The sequence below is a fragment of the Phocoena sinus genome, chromosome 14 (assembly GCF_008692025.1).
Source record: "Phocoena sinus isolate mPhoSin1 chromosome 14, mPhoSin1.pri, whole genome shotgun sequence".
Classification (NCBI taxonomy): domain Eukaryota; kingdom Metazoa; phylum Chordata; class Mammalia; order Artiodactyla; family Phocoenidae; genus Phocoena; species Phocoena sinus.
The window spans coordinates 47,625,888-47,644,423 of record NC_045776.1 but is presented as its reverse complement, the minus strand read 5'-3'; the positions used below and the strand labels follow the sequence as shown (position 1 = coordinate 47,644,423).

General features: G+C 35.6%; 1 protein-coding gene across 3 annotated transcripts in view; it reads left to right on the top strand.

Annotated features, from left to right (window-relative positions):
- The window catches only part of TAF4B (TATA-box binding protein associated factor 4b), a 125,989-nt gene that overhangs the window by 94,055 nt on the left and 13,398 nt on the right, over positions 1 to 18,536 (top strand). The window contains exon 15 of one of the 3 annotated variants that reach the window (XM_032603619.1): positions 9,692 to 9,759. The exons of the other annotated variants lie outside the window; for them this stretch is intronic. Within the exon in view, the coding sequence (XP_032459510.1) occupies positions 9,692 to 9,724 (33 nt within the window). The 3' untranslated portion in view covers positions 9,725 to 9,759. Of the gene's footprint in view, positions 1 to 9,691; positions 9,760 to 18,536 lie in introns of those variants that run through there. 3 annotated transcript variants of the gene reach the window in all.

Here is an 18,536-nt window from a genome sequence, read left to right as displayed (position 1 = left end):
TTTTTTTTTTTTGTTTGTTTGTTTGTTTTGCCGTACGTGGGCCTCTCACTGTTGTGGCCTCTCCTGTTGCGGAGCACAGGCTCCAGACACGCAGGTTCAGCGGCCATGGCTCACGGGTCCAGCCGCTCCGAGGCATGTGGTATCTTCCCGGACCGGGGCACAAACCCATGTGCCCTGTATCGGCAGGTGGACTCTCAACCACTGCGCCACCAGGGAAGCCCAATTTTTGCTTGTTTTTAAAAATATGTATCACATTGAACTTTACTCCTACTAATTACTTATTTTATACTTTTTCCTATCCCCCATCTCTAGTTATACTGAATCTCACTATTGCAGTTTCTTCTGTACACTCTTTCAGGCAGTTTTATGTAATTTTCTCCCCACTGTGTATCTAAATCCAGCTCATCTGTTAAAATCAAGTCTGCCCTCTCATTTCTATCATGAACCTTGACTCTACATACCCACACTGACTTCTCCTTTTCTCAGCACATAATGTGTTTGCACGGCATTAATCATTCTCTGCTCCTCGCGTGCGTGTTTTCTCTTCTGTGAGATTATGAATTTCTTGAGCAAGACTATAATCCTTTTCCTTTGTATCTCCCACAGGACCGGGCACATACATATTCAATAAATATCATTAATGTTTGATTAACACCAAGGAAGGATCTTACTTACATCTTTAGAGCAATTATTTGCTGTAGTGATAGATTTTCAGATCGGTTATCAGGGCTGAGATACAGGTTCGATAAGAGCCCTGAGCTAGGTCAGCAATAAAGGAACCACGGCTCGTCTGTTCTGCTCTGTAAAACTTAAATGTGCTTTGAGACAAGCTCCTCCCAGTGCTGACCCTAAACACTGATGTTTCCTAAATGAATGACAATCATCTCAATAGAAGAAGGATTTTAAAAGTCTAGTTCTTTTTATTAATACAAGTGTAATGAATGCAATATGTTCACATGCAAAAAAAATTCATAGTATAAAAATGTTTGAAAAAAATAAATGTTTCCTCCTCCCAGATTTCTAGTCCCCCATCTCCTGCCCAGCCAGATGTAACCACCATTAAGATTCTCACATATCCTTCTAGAATTCGTTGTGAATATGGGCATGTATCTCATGTGCCTTCACACATCCACATTTGATTTTGTTTTTACTAAATGCAGTCAAACTGTGTCTATTGTTCTGCTCTTGATACTTTTCCCCTTTTCCGTAATATCTCTCATATAATTTATCTCCATACTTTTTAAAGGTATATGACATTACTGTGTTTAGATAAAAAATGTATTCAACCAGTTCTCTAATGGAAATGTAGGTTGTTTCCGGGTCTTTGCTTTTATTGCCTCAGAGAATATCCTTGTACTTACCTTGTTGTGTGCTTGTCCAACGTAGCTATAGACTAAATACCTAGAAATGGAATACCTGGGTTAAAGGGTGTGCATTAATAGGAAAACCTTTCTGGAAAAATTCAAACATACTCAAAGCTAGAGTAGTATGAATCCCCTACACACCTACCATCCTGCTGCAACTACTATCAGTTTATGCCTAATTTTGTTTTATTTATATCTACACCAACCTTCTCAGGTAAGTTTTTCACTCCTCAGGTTATTTTAAAGTCAGTCCTAGACTTAATATCATTTTACCCATAAATATTATTTGTGGCTTTTCATATTTGATAAATATTTTAAAATTACCTCCTGAATGAGTTGTATCAGGCTTTATATCCATTAGTGCCTGTTTTCTCACACTCTCATTTAACACTGGGGATTCTCTTTGCCATCTGATGGTTGAAAATGCAATTTTTAATAGAGTGTTTAAATTATGAATGAAATTGAGCAGTTTTTTCATGTGTATATTGGCACTTTCAATTTACCTTTTCCCCACTGAGTTATATTTTTTAATAGATTAAGAAAATGGAACATGCCACACCTCCCTCTACTTTCCTTTCAGTTTGTCTGGGCTTTATTCATCTAAAAGTTTGTATTTTCTTAAATTAAAAAAATCAGTCTTCTGCTTTTGTCCTCCTGGGGTTCTATTGTGTTTAGAAAGCCCTTTCTTAATAATTAGACTTATGTGTTAGTATTTTATCATTTCAAAGATTTAAGTATAAATCTTTGGTTCACTCAGAATTTGTTTTGAATAAGAGTTGAGATCTGGATTTACCTTTACTCCCTCACTTCCCCCTCATTCTCCCCCAGGCTAGCAGATTGTCCCAACACTGTTTACTCAATGATTCTTTCCCCACTGATTTGAAATGCCACCTTTATCACAAACAATTTTGTGTCAAATACAAATTCCCATATGTATTTGAGACTGTTTCTGTATACTCTGACCCAGTGCTAGCTAATAGAACTTTCTGTGATGAGAAGGTGCTGTCTGTGTTGTTCTCAGCAACTACATATGGCTGTTGAGCAGTTGAGCTGTGGCTAGTGTGATTGAGGAAATAGTTTTAATTTTTTTCAATTAATGTAAATTTTAATAGTCACATGTGACTAGCAACTACCATATAAGTGCAGCAGGACCAGTCAGTGATGTATATCTGTTTATGGCTATTTATGTATTAGTACCCAATCTTTCTTTTTAACCATCTTAACCATTTTTAAGTGTACAGTTCAGTGGTGTTGAGCATATTCACATTGTTATGCACCACATCTCCAGAACTTTTTCATCTTGCAAAATTGAAACTCTATACCCATTAAACAACTCCCCATCTTCCCTTCTCCCAGCCCCTGGTAACCACCATTCTACTTTGATTCTATGAATTTGACTACTTAGATAGCTCATGTAAATGGAATCATTTAGTATTTGTCTTTTTGTGACCTCAAGTTTCCAAATCTTAGTATATTTTAAAATATGGTAACACTAGTCCAGTAGCGTTTTTTATGTTCCTACTTCTCTAGCACAGGACAACCCACTGCCCTTTATTTTTGGTCTGTTTGTATGTAAATTTGTAAATATTTTATTAAAAGTGGGGCATGCTATTTCATCATTAAGCGTATTCCTATAAATATGGCCTAGTTAGCATAGTTTTTTCTTTTTGGCAAGAACAGTTACTTGGAATTTTTTTTCATCCACATAAAGTTATTCTTTATAATATTATAATTCCTTTGAGAAGGAGCTACAGGGATGTCTAAGTTCCTGCCCTACTTTTTGATAATGGTAGCTTTATACAACAAATTCTGTTAAATGTTTGCTTCGTGGGGAAGCATCATAGCATCATAAGTACATAATAGTTTGGACTCAGTCAAATCTGGGTTTGGTTCTTGACCATTAAGTTTTGTAACCTTTGACAAGTTCTTTAAACCTCTTACCTCAATTATCCCCATCTGGAATATGGGTGTAATACCCGCCTTACAATGTTTTAAGGATTGGATTATGTAAAGTGCTTAATTAGTTCCTGGCCTCAAGTACAGGCCTAATAAATTGTCGTCTTTGTCATCATAGTAATAGTACCATTATTTTAGCTTTTAATGGAATTTTATAAGTAGTATTAATGACCCATAGTGAATTTGAACTGTTAATCATTAATCTCTTCAAAGCTTCATTTTTATGTCTCATTTGAGTTCGTCACAAATCTCAGAAACATTAAATGTTCCCTGGTTTCTAATAATCAGTGATTTTAAAGAATTTTTCATTGATTGTATGTTTGAATCTGAGAAAGTCCATAGGTTACAGGGGGGGAAATGAAATGTACTGTTGATGTTCAAAACAGTGATTTAAAAAATATCAGTTTATATGATTTATCTATTAGCATTAAAATATAAGCTTATTTAATTTTTAAATTTCAGAACAGATGTGTTCTAACTTGGCTATAAATACACTGAAGTGTGTGTTTGCTTGGTGCTTCTTCAGTTTTGAGAACTTAGGCCTGTATGTTTTCCCCTTTATTCCTGGACTTTAAACTTCGATCATTGTCAGACTTTTACTGAATTATAACAGCGAGTACTTTTAAGTAATGCCAACCTGAATTGAAAATATCCATTTCTTTAATGAGTTGGTAACATTTTAGTACAATCCTTATTTTGAAATTAGCTGAAAACTATTTTTTTGTTGATTTTTATTCATGGTGTTTTAACTTCAAAGGTAATTTTCTTTGAAAAATGGGAAACTAGAGAGAACCCTGCTGTATGCTCTTTCAGTGTTTACATATACTGCTGATTGATTTGCCCCTCCAGTCACTTAAATTGCATGAATCAGGATTGTTAAAAACCCTTTAACGATTCAGGTTTTTTGTTCTCTCACAAATAACACAAAATTGATGTATGAAACCATTTAGATTTTTAATATTCTATACCTTGAAGACTGAGGGTCTACTTTTTGTCTGCCTCTTTCTTTATAGATAGGAACCTGAAATCTTACCTGTTTGATTTGAATTTACTAGAATAAGCATATAATCCCAGAGGGGTGTGAGGTAGAGTCTTGCTCTTTGAAGAGTAAAATCCTTAGTTCAAATGCAGGTTTTTAGTACTGAAGGGAAGAGGTTTCAGTTTGGAAGATTGCATAAAACGGTGATTTTAAAAAATTCAGAGAATTAAACGTTCAGCATTCATAGATTATATTTTTGTTGATAGTAAATCAACAATAATAAATTTGGAGAAATTCGTTTTAGACCTTCTTCCTTTAGTATATTTTTCTATTATGTAAAACAAAGCAAAACTGGCTCTTATCCTTTAAAAAATCTTTCTAGTTGTACAATTTATACATTAAACTGTCCTCTGTGTAGATTTACATTGATATTCTCAGAAGTCTTGGTAGAGTTGAATAGCATCAGCTCCTGTCTCCTCGTGTTAACCTGGCAAAAAGCAACAAGTACCAATTATCATTTAGAACCAAATTATTTGTTTCATAAGCCTGTTGGCTCTGAGGGGTGGGACTTAAAATTTACTACTTTGGAGTATTTAATTTGTCCTTAATTTACTGCTGTGTGTTGAAGTTATATATAAGAATATATGCATATGAAATTAGTTCTTAAATTAACATAGGCTGTACAGATACCTATGCAGTAATCTAGAACCTACTTAAAGATTTAGAGTGTTTCCATGTGTATGTCATGTATGTATACGCTGAGGTGATGTGTTTGGGGTTCTTTGGAATGTTAAGTCATTAATAACTTTACTTCCTGCATTGATTTTAGGTCCTTGGATTATAAAGGCTCTATCTTTTCTCTATTAGCAATACTTTCAAATAGTTCACCTAACTTAATGAGCCAACCATCATAACAATATTTCTTTATTTTATTGAAAATAAAGATAGGTTTTATTTTAACCTTATAACATATTGGCTTGAAAATGCTGATATTTCTTTTAAAAGTAAATGGTTACAGTGCCAGATCAACTACATGATGCTTATAGTATTGATATACCTGGTATGTGTTGCTTAAAATAGTGTTCATTTGCTAACCAAAACAAAGAAATTATTACTATATAGATAAGTGTATGTCCTTTCTATCTAGAAGCAGGTTAAAGTACTACCCTGTAAAACTGTAAGAATTTTAGAGGAAGATAATGAGGAGAAGGGGCTTTTTTGAAACGTTTCTTAGCAATAAATAGAAAATTTGGTTGAATCAGAATTGCTTTCAGGCAAAGATATTTTTTTTCCCACAGCTGAATTCTAATTCAGAGATAAATGTTAGATATTGATGACAATTTTGCTGTATCTCCCTACAATTAAAGGTGCATTCCTAAAATTCATTTCTTCTTTATTGTACTTTTAAAATTTGTATACCTTGAAAACAAGGCATTTCAGTTAGGCATACTTGTAAATATTTTTAAAACAAACATTCTTTAAATATTATTAGCCAAGCAAATATTATTTGGATAGAACCTATAAAATGATTCTACTGCAGAACCCTAAATCTATATTCTTAACCATTTATGTTTAGTGGTCTCACTATAACATTAATAATAGAAATTATCACATTGCAGTATTTTATGAGTAGGCTTAAGAAGGTGAGAAAGGACCATTCTAGAATAATGTGTTGAATTCCATTGGCAAGAATATTTCATGCTACAGCTTACAGAAGAGTGATTTCTGAGAAAGTTTCATTAATTTTTACATGTATTTAGAGATGAACTTCTGAAAAAATCCTGTACCTCAAATAGTATTCCACAGCAGTTTGCTATAGATATTATTAGAACTTCTCTATATAGAACTTGAGGGTCTTGTGATATATCTATTGTAGCAACTTACCTTTCCCTTTAGCTCCAATTTGATGTTTAAAGTATTAGAGTACTTTGATTTTGGGGGGACAAGGTAGGGAGAGGGAAGGCAGTTTTCAGAAGACTGTGGGCAAACTGCAATAAAAAAATCAGGATAAAGAAATAAATGATGATGCTATAAAGGAAGCAATAGAGCTTTAAGAATCTTTCCATATGTTTTCTTTGTTATTTTAGCCTGTGTGTAGGTTCCCTAAAACAGAATGTCTCTACTCTGCTAGATGCCTAGTCCTCTGAAGGGCAAAGTACACCATGAGGGCCTAACCTGTTTTAGGTTAAAGATATCTTAGGGTTTGAAAATTCATTTATGTGAATTTTTTGGTACCTAGTATACAACTTTGAAAATCAGGTGGGAAATAAAGGTTTTTTTAGAAACTAAACTGAAATTGTTTGAAGAAAAATCACAAGTTACTATGAAGCAGTGTAAAAAGTAATAAAACGCATTGTGTTTTGAAAAAAATTTTTTTCTTGAGCTGTTATAATTTTCTTCTTATGAAAAAGAAAAATAATTGTAGTTACTTCATAGACAGCCAGAAATCACCTGAGCATTCTACTAATTTGAATATATCTGAGAAAAAATTTATCAGAGTCATAGTAGCACAAACATTTGCCTGTCCGCATGATTTAATACTATATCCTCAGTGTCTTAGGATGTCTTTGAGCGTTCAGGAAAAGAATTGCTTACTGGAGTCCAAGAACTATCTCTGAGATGCTGAAGAAGTCTGTGTGGTGGGTAGCCATTTTTTTCCCTCCATGCTAATCCTAACAACAGTATTCTCTATCCCTCTCTCATTATTTCTGTTCTTTGGTGGTACGCCCCTTCAAGGAAGTGGAAGTTAGCAAGTTAAGTGCCAGGTAATGATGTACCTGTTTTTTAAAACAAGCACTCGGCATTAGCTTCCTGCTCATAGACAAAAATGAAGTCTGCGGAAGATGGGATGTCCTGGAAAGGCAGTGATGGTACCAGAGAGTGTTCTGTCCAAGAACGGTTGGAACTTTGCTGGTTTGTGTGTGTCTGTATCAGATAAGAGGAAATATCAGGAGGCACAGTTAAGATGGATTCCATTGCTTTGTCTTCTTCAGAGGAAGATGATTAGGGAATTTCTGGACTTAATTATTTCCCCCATTATTACTTTTCCAAGAATCTTCAACATGGAGCAGGCTAGGGCTTCCAAAGCACTAGACGTCTGGTGGTCTCAAACACAGACTCCCCCACACGTTTCTTTGTACCGGCCAGAAAATATTATTTTGTTCTTATTTCTTGACTTTTCTTCTCTCTTCCCACCCACCTTTATATAAGGATAGTTGTATAGAATTATTAAAATCAGAGCTCTTTGGAATATAATATTTAGAATAGATTTCAGTGATAACTTTCTTCCATTGTTTGCCTAGGTATGGTAAGATCCTTTCCAATGCTTGCAAATTTCTTATGAAGTCTAAATTTCTCTGAAATGAAGAAGACTCAGTTTCTAGAAGAGTACTATCAGAAGGTAGATTATACATTCAACAAATGATTATTGATTTTGGGGGGAAGAAAAATGTCTGTTATACTTTTAAGATAGTACTGCTTAAAGCAAGGGGAATAGAGTAGATAGCTTTTTATTTGGGAGAGAAGAGTGTTTGTTAACTGATCATGTTGAAAATGTCAAAATAGTATAAAAGAGTATTACAAACAGCTCTTAAGTTTCTTGGGTTTTCCTTTCCAAAATTATCCATGCATGTATTAGGTTAAACCATATGAACTTGCCATTTTCATAGGTGAAAAACTATCAAGTATTGGCAATTTTATATAGTTCTACCTAATATAATCAAATATATATATATTTACAATTGCATATATAATAATAGTTTACTTTTAGCAAGCACTTAGAATGTATTATCTTGGTTAGTCCTTGTAACTCCTTTGTAAAATCATACTATTATTTTCCCTAAATGAAAAAGTTGAGGTATAGGGAAGATGACTTTTCCAGAGTTCCACAGTTAGTAAGTGGATGGAGAAGCCCAGATACACATCCAGAGAATTTGATGTTTGTCTGTGCTCTTAATTACTATAATGGGATCATCCTAAAAGTACTGTTTTACAATTTGTGAAGCACTGCACCTTGGACATTTTTCCATACTGGTACATACTTCTGTGCCGTAATTCTATGATCCACTGATAGACATTTAGAATATTTTCATTGGTTTATTATAAACAGTTAACATCCTCTATCTTCATGCACCCATTTATTTTGCCAAATTGATTTCTAGAAATGGAACTTCTGGGTCAAAGGGTATGCACATCTTAAATTTTAATAGATATTTCCATAATACTTTCCAAAAACTTTGTGCCAGTTTCCACCACTGTGTGAATGCCTATTTTCCCATTCCCTTTTAGCAACAGATAGGATCAGTCATTTCAAAATATTCTAGTTGCTACAATTTTTCCTTTATTGTATCTCTACCATTTCTATGTGTCCTCTTCAAAGGTTGAGGTTCTATTTCTGTATGGAAACGTGGTGTCGAAGTGTGAAAAACCTCTAAAATACCTTATGAGCGAGATACTTGGGTTTTTTCATTTTTATTTAAGCATTAAAATTATTTATGGACTTTTTTTTCATAACTTAGAAATGTGTGTATTTTGAAATAGAGAACTGAGTTGAATTCTTATGGGTATTTGAATGATTGATCTTACATAGATGTCATTTTGTTTACCGTATTTACTAGTTTTCATTATTTGAGGATCTGAGTAGATTATAATTGAAATATTAAGCCTGAAATGATTTGAGGAAACACAGCAGCTTAAAATCTACTAGGGAACAAACAGAATTAGAGATTTCAGATTACAGATTTGTTGTCATCTAACACCGTCTATAAATATCATATAGATTCATTAGAATTTAGAGCATTATTACTTTAGATAAAGAAGCAACTTTTTTATGTTTTGAGACATATTTTTCACATTTTATTTTGCTCACACTTCCATAAACAAATATGCCTCTTTTTTGTAAATGACTTAAACATAAATCTGAATTTTAGATGGATCTTTAAAATTTTCCAGAGATTTACAGTCTGACACCTTGTCAGCTATCTTCAGGGACCCCCTGTGAAATAAGTTGAATTGCACATTATGGGTTTATCTTCCCTCCTTCCCAAATCCCCCTTAAATGTTTGTAAAGGAGTGAAAATGACATAAATACACAAGAATAAAGAAGAGAGGAGAAATCAGCAATAAAATTATTTGGTAGTTTAAATGACAGTAAATTTCTCTCTGAAATATTCCGAAATAAAATGTTCAGATTTTCAACTAAGTTACCAGTGAAAATCCAGGTTTACATGTAAAACAATGTATCTGCTTTAAGCATTGCAACAGTACCTATTTAGAGTATGTTGTTGAATTCCTATTTATGCATTTTTTCCTGAGACTTGTGGAGAGTATTGAAAAGAATAAATATAAGTTGTTTTTGAAATGTTTATTTGAACTTGTTTGTTTGACTTACCAGACTGTGCCATTATTTGGATTTTTGTTGAGATAAAATTCACATACCACACCTCATCATTTTAAAGCGTGCAAGTCAGTACAGTTGGCCCTCCATATCTGCTGGATTCCACATCCATGGATTCAACCAACCATGGATTGAAAATATTTGGGGAAAAGAATTCCAGAAAGTTCCAAAAAGCAAAACTTGAATTTGCTAAGTGCTGGCAACTATTTACATAGCATTTACATTGTATTAGGTATTATAAGTAATCTAGTGGTGATTTAAAGTATGCAGGAGGATGTGTGGAGATTATATGCAAATGCTATGCCACTGTATATAAGGGACTTAAGCATCCACAGGTTCTGGTATCCATGGGAGGTCCTGGAACCAATATACCTAGGGACAACTGTATATTCACATAGCTGTGCAACCATCTGTCTCTATGGATTTACCTGTTCTAGGCATTCATATAAAAGGAATTATACAATATTTGGCCTTTTGTATCTAATTTCTTTGACTTAGCATAATGTTTTCAAGATCCATCCATATTGTAGCATGTATCAGTACTTCATTTCTATTTATGGTTGAGTAATATTCCATAAGTTGTTTTCTTTTAAATATAATTGTACATTTGTCTATGTTTACCTGTCGATTTTTGCTTCTTTTATTTGATGGTCTTACTAAGTGCAAACACATTATGTCTTTTCGATGAATTGCTCCCTTTTGTCATTGTGAAATTGTTCTCATTTCTAATATTCCTTGTCTTAAAGTTTCCTTTGATATTATTATAGCTACACCAGCACTTCTTATGCTTAGTATTAGCATGATATATCATTTCTCCATTCTTTTACTTCCAGCCTATCTGTGTCTTTATTTAAAGCTGGTTTCTTATGAGTAGCATGTAACTGAGCTTTGGATTTGTATCCAGTCTGAAAATTTATTTGGACTGTTTAGTCCATTTACATTTAATGCAATTATTACTATGATTAGATTTGAGTTTACCATCTTGCTATTTTCTGTTTGTCCCTCTGTTTTTTTGTTTCTCCTTTCTTGTCATCTTTTGAGTTAACCAAGTAGTGTTTTAGTATACCATTCTATATCCTCTTTTGGCTTTTTAACTATACCTCTTTTTTTTTTTTTTTAATGGTTGCTTTACAGATCTGTTTAAAGGTACAATATGTATTCTTAACTAATTATACTCAATCTTGAATTAATGCCACTTCATATATCATATAAAAACCTTTTAACTATATAATTCCATTATACAAATTCCTCCCGTCCTTTGTGCTATTGTTGTCACCTATTTTACTTATGCATATGTTTTAACCTCCATAGTACATTGTTATCACTTGGTCATATATCTCTTAAAGAACTTATGAAAATAAAAACAGCTTTTTAGGGGCTTCCCTGGTGGCGCAGTGGTTGAGAATCTGCCTGCCGGTGCGGGGGACACGGGTTCGAGCCCTGGTCTGGGAGGATCCCACATGCCGCAGAGCGGCTGGACCTGTGAGCCACAATTACTGAGCCTGTGCGTCTGGAGCCTGTGCTCCGCAGCAAGAGAGGCCGCGACAGTGAGAGGCCCGCACACCGCGATGAAGAGTGGCCCCCGCTTGCCACAACTAGAGAAAGCCCTCACACAGAAACGAAGACCCAACACAGCCATAAATAAATAAATAAAAATATTTAAAAAAAAAAAAAAAAAAAAAAAAACAAACAGCTTTTTAATGTTTACCATTTCTAGTGCTCTTTCATTTTTCCTGTAAATTCATATTTCTTTCTAGTATCATTTTCCATCTGTCTATATGCAATTCATCAACTCCAGAATTACCAGAGTTTTAATTAAATAAACCTAAAGCTACTATTAATACATTTAAATATACTGGTAAATCTACCTTTAGTTGTGAGGCACAGCAATCCTTACTGATGTTGTAGTTTTTTTTTAACATTTACAATCCTTCAAGGATAAAATTAAAGTTGGCTCTGAAAGAAAAATCTTTAATTGGCAGTCCTTTAAAGAAGTTAGCATAAAATAATAGATAGAACTTAGTTCTGGACATAGGTTACTTGAGTTTTCAAAGGACTTTGTGTCTTAATTAAAGGTAAAGAAAATTACGAGAGTATAAAGAGGAAAGTCCTGCTGACACAGGCTTTTCAACTTGCAGTAAGTTACTGCTTTTCAGAATTGACATTTATTTGGTTATTTGCTGTTCTTGTGTGTTGTATTACTTGGTGGGTTGAAGCACTTACCCACTGTTTGGAGAAAGTGGCAGAAAATAGCCTTTTGAGCAAATCCCATCTGGTGGCAGCTTGGTGGGGATGAGTAATGCTGAGGAACAAGTCATCAAAGGATTTTACCTTTCAGCTTTTCTCCCAAATTTATTTGGCTTAAAGCTAAGAACGACAGCAGGATCTTGATTTAAAATGTCCAAAGCCCATAATATGGCTCATTTTCACTATTTGGTCATTCATATAACTGATGATATTGGGTGACACTTGATGCATAATTGTACTACAAACGTTGATTGGATACCAGCTAAGTGCCATATATATAAAATATTCACAGGTACAAAATCCTTCCTTTCCAGTGAGTGAGAAAGTTAAAGAGGTTGTTGCATTGCACTGAATACATGTGACGGTAAAGTAGAGAGTACAGCTAAAATACACAGGAGTTGCACCTAATCTAGACCTGGGGTGAGTCTGTGTTTGTAGCATTGGGGAAACAGGTTACCTGAGTTGAGTCTTAAAGGACTTAGTCGAGTGATGTGATGTAAGGATAGGACAGAGAGATTGGAGAAGGAGTTCCAGGAGGAGTGAATTAACTGTCTAGAACAAAGAGGAAAAAACATTCTATGGCATGATCAATAGTTTGAGATAGGAAGAAAGGAATGAGAGATGAGAATGTGGGGAGAAGCTTTGGTATGCTCATGGTTGACTGTATTTGTCATGCTTAAATACTTGGACTTGGTCCTAGAGGAGGTTTTTAGCCACTGGAGCATTTTAAACAGGAAAACGGTATTATCAGATTACTTATTTTAGAAAGATCATACAGCAGTGTGAAGAATATTAATACTGGAAATAGTTTCTTAGAAGGTTGATGAAGTCATCTTAGGCAGAAGATAATGGAAGTGAAAATGTAGAAGGATGTAGATGATTTGGAAACTATTAAAGAGGTTAGAACTGATAAGAAGTGATAGATGGGGTTAGAAGAAGAAAGGGTTGAGGATGACACCCAGTTTTCTGGATTAGGCATTGGAGGTGAATGGTATTACCATTCCTTTAAATGAGAAAGAGAAGAGGAGAAAGGCAGGAGTAATGATTTGAAACATGTTGAATTTAGGATACATACTTTATTAGGAAATTGAACAATGAGGCCTAGAATTTAAGAAAGTGTTCTTTTGGAGATAAAGACGCGAGTGGTCATTAGCATAGGACAAGCAGTATTGTCTTCACAACTCTCATAATCACACAACTAGAATTAGAACTCAAAGCCCACGATTACACATCACATCAGTCTATTTAGACATATTATTCTATAAAGACTGTTGAAAAACGGATACTTAGAGGTGACAAAATTCTAGGGTGGAAGTTAATATGCAAGGTTGTCTGTACTCTGAAATAACTCAAAGGAATGAAATGAAGGTGATAGAGGTGAGGGATGTGTTACTTCATAAATTCTGCTTGTTGACCAGCAGAGGGCAGGCAGTCTCACAACTCAGTATTTTCTGCTCTGTGCTGCCCTTGAGGCCTAGAAGCTCAGGTCTTTCAAACATAGATTTTCAGTGATCTTATTACATTATTACACTAAGGCCAGGCATCCAGGACACTTTTATTTATCTTTGCTTCCAAGACTTAGAAGATGTTTGATTTTTGTTCTGGAGCCAGATTTTCTTTCCACCCCCTGTGCCCTATGTCTAGTTCTTATTTTTCCTTAAAGTTTGAGACTTGAGTCATCCCTTAAGAGCTGCCATGGTGACATGGGGTTAGAATAAATCAAGTAGAGAGTCTGAGAAATATAAAGGATCTTTGCCTTTTAGAGGTTAAAATGCCCAACTCTTGTTGCTGGTCGACTGTTAAGATTCAGGGACACGTTTGTGTTTTCTTGGTCTTATGATTCAGGGACTAGAATGGAAGGAATGAACATCAGCTCCTGCAGACAATACTGATAAGTGTGGTTGGTCCTCCACTGTTTGATCTGAGGAGCTTGTGAAAACCTTCCTGTCCCAGGATACATCCCTCATCCATTTGCCATATGTCTGTAATGCCCATTAGTTTACTTTTTAGCTGTAAACATTCAAAGCTCAACTAAAATTTAAAAATTTCTCTAGGAGGGACAAGGTTAATGTAGCAGGACAAATTATTTAAATTAGCCAGGACTTACGAGAATAGGGCATTTAAACTAGGGGATGGAAAAAAAGATCTGGAACTAGGATTATGCTGTTTCCTGTTTATAAACCGTCAATGCCTCCCAACTGACAAATGATATTTATAGACTGTATACTGTATGCCAGGCATTGTTCTCATTTAATCCTCAGGCCAACCCTGTGAGATAATTAGTTACTGTCCCTATTTTGCAGATTAGGAAACTGAGGCACAGAGAAGTTAAGTAATTTGTCTGAGTTTCCTTATGGAGGAGACAATGTGTATTCACCACCATTCAGTCCCCCTGTATATCTTATGCTGCCAGAACAGTTCCTTTGCCCATAGTAGGCGCCCAGTAACCCAGATAACTTTTGAATTGAATCAGTACATGGGCTAGCATGAACTAGTTAGTATAGCAGTAACATAATTTAAGGAAACATGGAAAAAGAAGTAGAGACGCTTTTAAAAGTTTTACCTCACAGCACCTGCTCTATTAAGTTGGGGGGAAATGTGAATAATTGGTTATTTTTAATTACTTAGTGTCATTCTTAAAATGGTGTCATTGTTCTGAAATTGGTAACTGACAGTGTTCAAGTTTTCCTTATTAGAGCAAAAGCGTTTCTCACAAGTTTCATTATAAAAATATGAAACTTTGTTTAGTGATGTAATTGAACAAATTGAGGGCTAACTTAATTGACCTGGCAGTGTTGAAGAATGTTTACATTTAGTTTCGGTTACGCTTCCGAAAACATCTGTTGTACACTTAGTAAGTGAATTATTTCTTTCATCTTCACTGAATTCCATCTCTATTTTACCCTCTATTCATCTAAGTGAAGAATTCAGATTAAGGAATATCTTCACATAGAAAGTTGATTGGGAAAATCCTCTATTTCAGAAACAAATAGTACATTGTCCCAACAGGTTTTTTTTTCTTCTTACAAATGGTCTCCTAACTACTTTTGTGTTCTTTGGCACTGACAGTATAGTGTAACCAGAAATCAGCCCTAGGTGACTTTGGGCAAAGGACTTGGTGAGGAAGAAAATAAAAACTGATGGTGAAGGCAGGTTTGAATTTTTATGGCTCTGAGTTCCACCCGCTTTACCATGGATAATTGAGATGTAGCTGATTATTCTGGCCAGGTCAGTATGAAGCTGAAAAGTCAGATTGTGGATTTTTTCAAATCATAAGCATAGGAATAAAAATGCTATATATTTGTATCTAAGTTCAACAAAGATTAACTTTCCAAGCCAGTCACTATTTGGGGGAAGAGAATGCTGTCACCTTCCTGAAGTTGTGAATTATAAAAGACATTTCTGTGGGATTACTGAATGTCCCTTGGGGTTTGTTTCATTTATAACATTGCCTCAGGCCTTGTGCTGCATCCTGTTGGAATGACCTCCTTTTCAACCCTGTGCTGGCAGCTGTGATGTGGCTCTTTCCCTGGGATCCTTCAGGCTTGTCACATGACAGACATGAACTGTGACCCCTTTGTTCCTTACCCAGATGGTTCGTTCTCCATAATTTTTTTCTATTTAACAATTTTGCCTTATCTTCTTTCCTCTTTTCCCTCTTCATTTCCCTTTGTATTTCCTACCTACACAAGACTTTTTTGGTAGCAGTTTAATTTTTTTTATTGAAGTAGGACATCAATGCAGAAAAGTACACAAATCATGAGTAAGCTCACTGAATTTTCACAGCAGAGCACACCTATGCAGACAGTACTTAGGTCAAGAAAGAGAACATCACCAGAATCCCAGAAAACCTCTACTATCCCCTTCTGGTTACCACTCTTCTCCCTTAAGGGGAATCATTATCCTGACTTCTATAGCTTTGCCTGTTTTAAACGTTATAGAAATGGAATCAAACCATATGTATTCCTTTGCATCTGGATCCTTTCATTTAATATTTTGTGACATTTGTCCATGTTACTCAGTTTGTTACTGCTGTGTAGTATTCCATTTGTATGAATAGTCCACAGTTTATTCTGCTCTTAATGGGCGTTTGGATCGTTTCTAGCTTAGGGCCATTATGAGTAGTAGTGCTAAACATTCTCATACATGTCTTTTTTTTTTTTTTTTTTTGCGGTACGCGGGCCTCTCACTGTTGTGGCCTCTCCCGTTGCGGAGCAACAGGCTCCGGACGCGCAGGCTCAGCGGCCATGGCTCACGGGCCCAGCCGCTCCGCGGCATGTGGGATCCTCCCACACCGGGGCACGAACCCGTGTCCCCTGCATCGGCAGGCGGACTCTCAACCACTGCGCCACCAGGGAAGCCCCATACATGTCTTTTTATCAAAAGACATGACATATTTCTGGATATTTACATAGAAATTAAATTGCCAAGATATAGTATGTCCAACTAGTCATTCAATTTAAATATTCATGTAAAACACTAAACGAGTGGTTTTTGGCAAACTTGGTAGGAAAGATCTATAAACATATATAGATTCAGCTTTAGCATAATATATCTAATTTTTGGCTAAGAAAAATGCCTCTAGTTAAATATACTGCAGTTTTAAATAGATAACTCCTATATACAGCAAAATTGCTGCTCAGTGCCTGGGACATTAACTTTCTTCCTAATTTGTCCTTTTATCCAGTGTTCCAAAGCTGAGTTGGTGGGCCCAGATTCTGTAAAAATCTTATGAGAATATTTTGATGGTGATAATTTACAAGAGTTAAGATTATATCTGTGTTACACCACCTCTAAGTTAGTCTTTTTGTCTTTTTTTAAACATGGACTTTCCAAAATTTGCTTCATGGATGCTTTTGAATGAGTCTGACCTAATGAGTATAGAAGTGGGATTGTGATATCATATCCCTTCAAAAGTGAGTAGTATCTTTGAAGGACATTTTATTCGACTGTGAGGTAAAGTCGAATGTAAGAACTCCCAGTCATTCTGTGAACATGTATGGAATTAAGTTCACTTGTTTTGACCATAGGGTTTTGGAGACCTTAAAGGGGATTTCCTTACCCTCCATTAAACTAAAACAAAGCAAAAAAAAAAAAAGAAAAATCCAGAAATGTAGAGGGAGTAATTAAAATTTGAAGGTTATTAAAAGATAGTAATGGAACCAGAAGATTCGCTTCCTGTGTTAGATAGATATCTTTCCTTGTGTAAGTCTTTTGGGTAGGGAAAGGAGGGTTGCCAACTCAATTGAGATGTTTTTGAAACAAAGTATAGTTAAAAAAAAAAAAATAGAAGAATAAAGGATTCATTTTTGCCAAATTATTCTATATCTGAGTTTTCTGTATTTTTATTTCTTCTTCCAAATCTTTTTTTTAAATAGTAGTGTATAGACATATTGATACCTAGGAAACTTAATATCTTAATACAGAAGTATTGGGTTTCATTCAATTTTGAATGACATTTAGAACTCATGTTAGTTGTTATGTTTTAAACTGGTGTATTCAATTGAGAAAATACTGCTGATGATCTGTGTTGTTCTGTATACTTTGCTAAGCCATAGAAGGTATAGAAATGATAGTCCCTGTCCTCAGAAAGCTTACAATCTAGTGGGTATGTGCTGGTGGTGGTAGCGTATACAAATTACTATAATACGATGTAAGATAATTACCACAGTAAGAATTCTTACGGGGAAGGGGAGGGTAAGTAGACCCATTTGAAATGGGTCTTAAAGGTTGAGTAGGTTGGCCTGGAATGGCCTTTTGCTGATCTCTGCAATGGGAAGTAAGGCTGAAGAGAAGCCAGGTAATGAGTATGTACCTGATATGATGTATAATATAGAACAGGCTAAGAGTATTCACTTTATTATTTTTTTAACATCTTTATTGGAGTATAATTGCTTTACAATGGTGTGTTAGTTTCTGCTGGATAACAGAGTGAATCTATACATATACATACATCCCCATATCTCCTCCCTCTTGTGTCTCCCTGCCACCCTCCCTATCCCACCCCTCTATGTGGACACAAAGCACCGAGCTGATCTCCCTGTGCTACGCGGCGAGCATTCACTTTAGATCAAATTAAAAGTTGAGTCCCAGCTCAGTGTTGCTGTGTGACCTTAAACAGGGTTGCTGGGCTTCCCTGGTGGCGCAGTGGTTGAGAGTCCGCCTGCCGATGCAGGGGATACGGGTTCATGCCCCGGTCCAGGAGGATCCCACATGCTGTGGAGCGGCTGGGCCCGAGAGCCATGGCCGCTGGGCCTGCGCGTCCGGAGCCTGTGCTCCGCAGCCGGAGAGGCCACAACAGTGAGAGGCCCCCGTACCACAAAAAAAAAAAAAAAAAAAAAAAAAAACAGGGTTGCTTTAACCTGTCTAAGCTCAGTTTCCTCACTTGATAAATGAGGACAGCACCCATGTAACGTGCTGCAGTGTTGTATGAAAGAAAGATCATGTGTGGAAGGTGCTTAACGTAGCTCTCAAAGTATAATAAGTGCTCAAGTAGCTACTCTGGACAGAGAGGAGCCATTGAACGTTTTTGAACCATGGAGTGGTGGGATCTGAACCATGTGAGGCTTTCACTTTTACTTTTATAATTGACAAA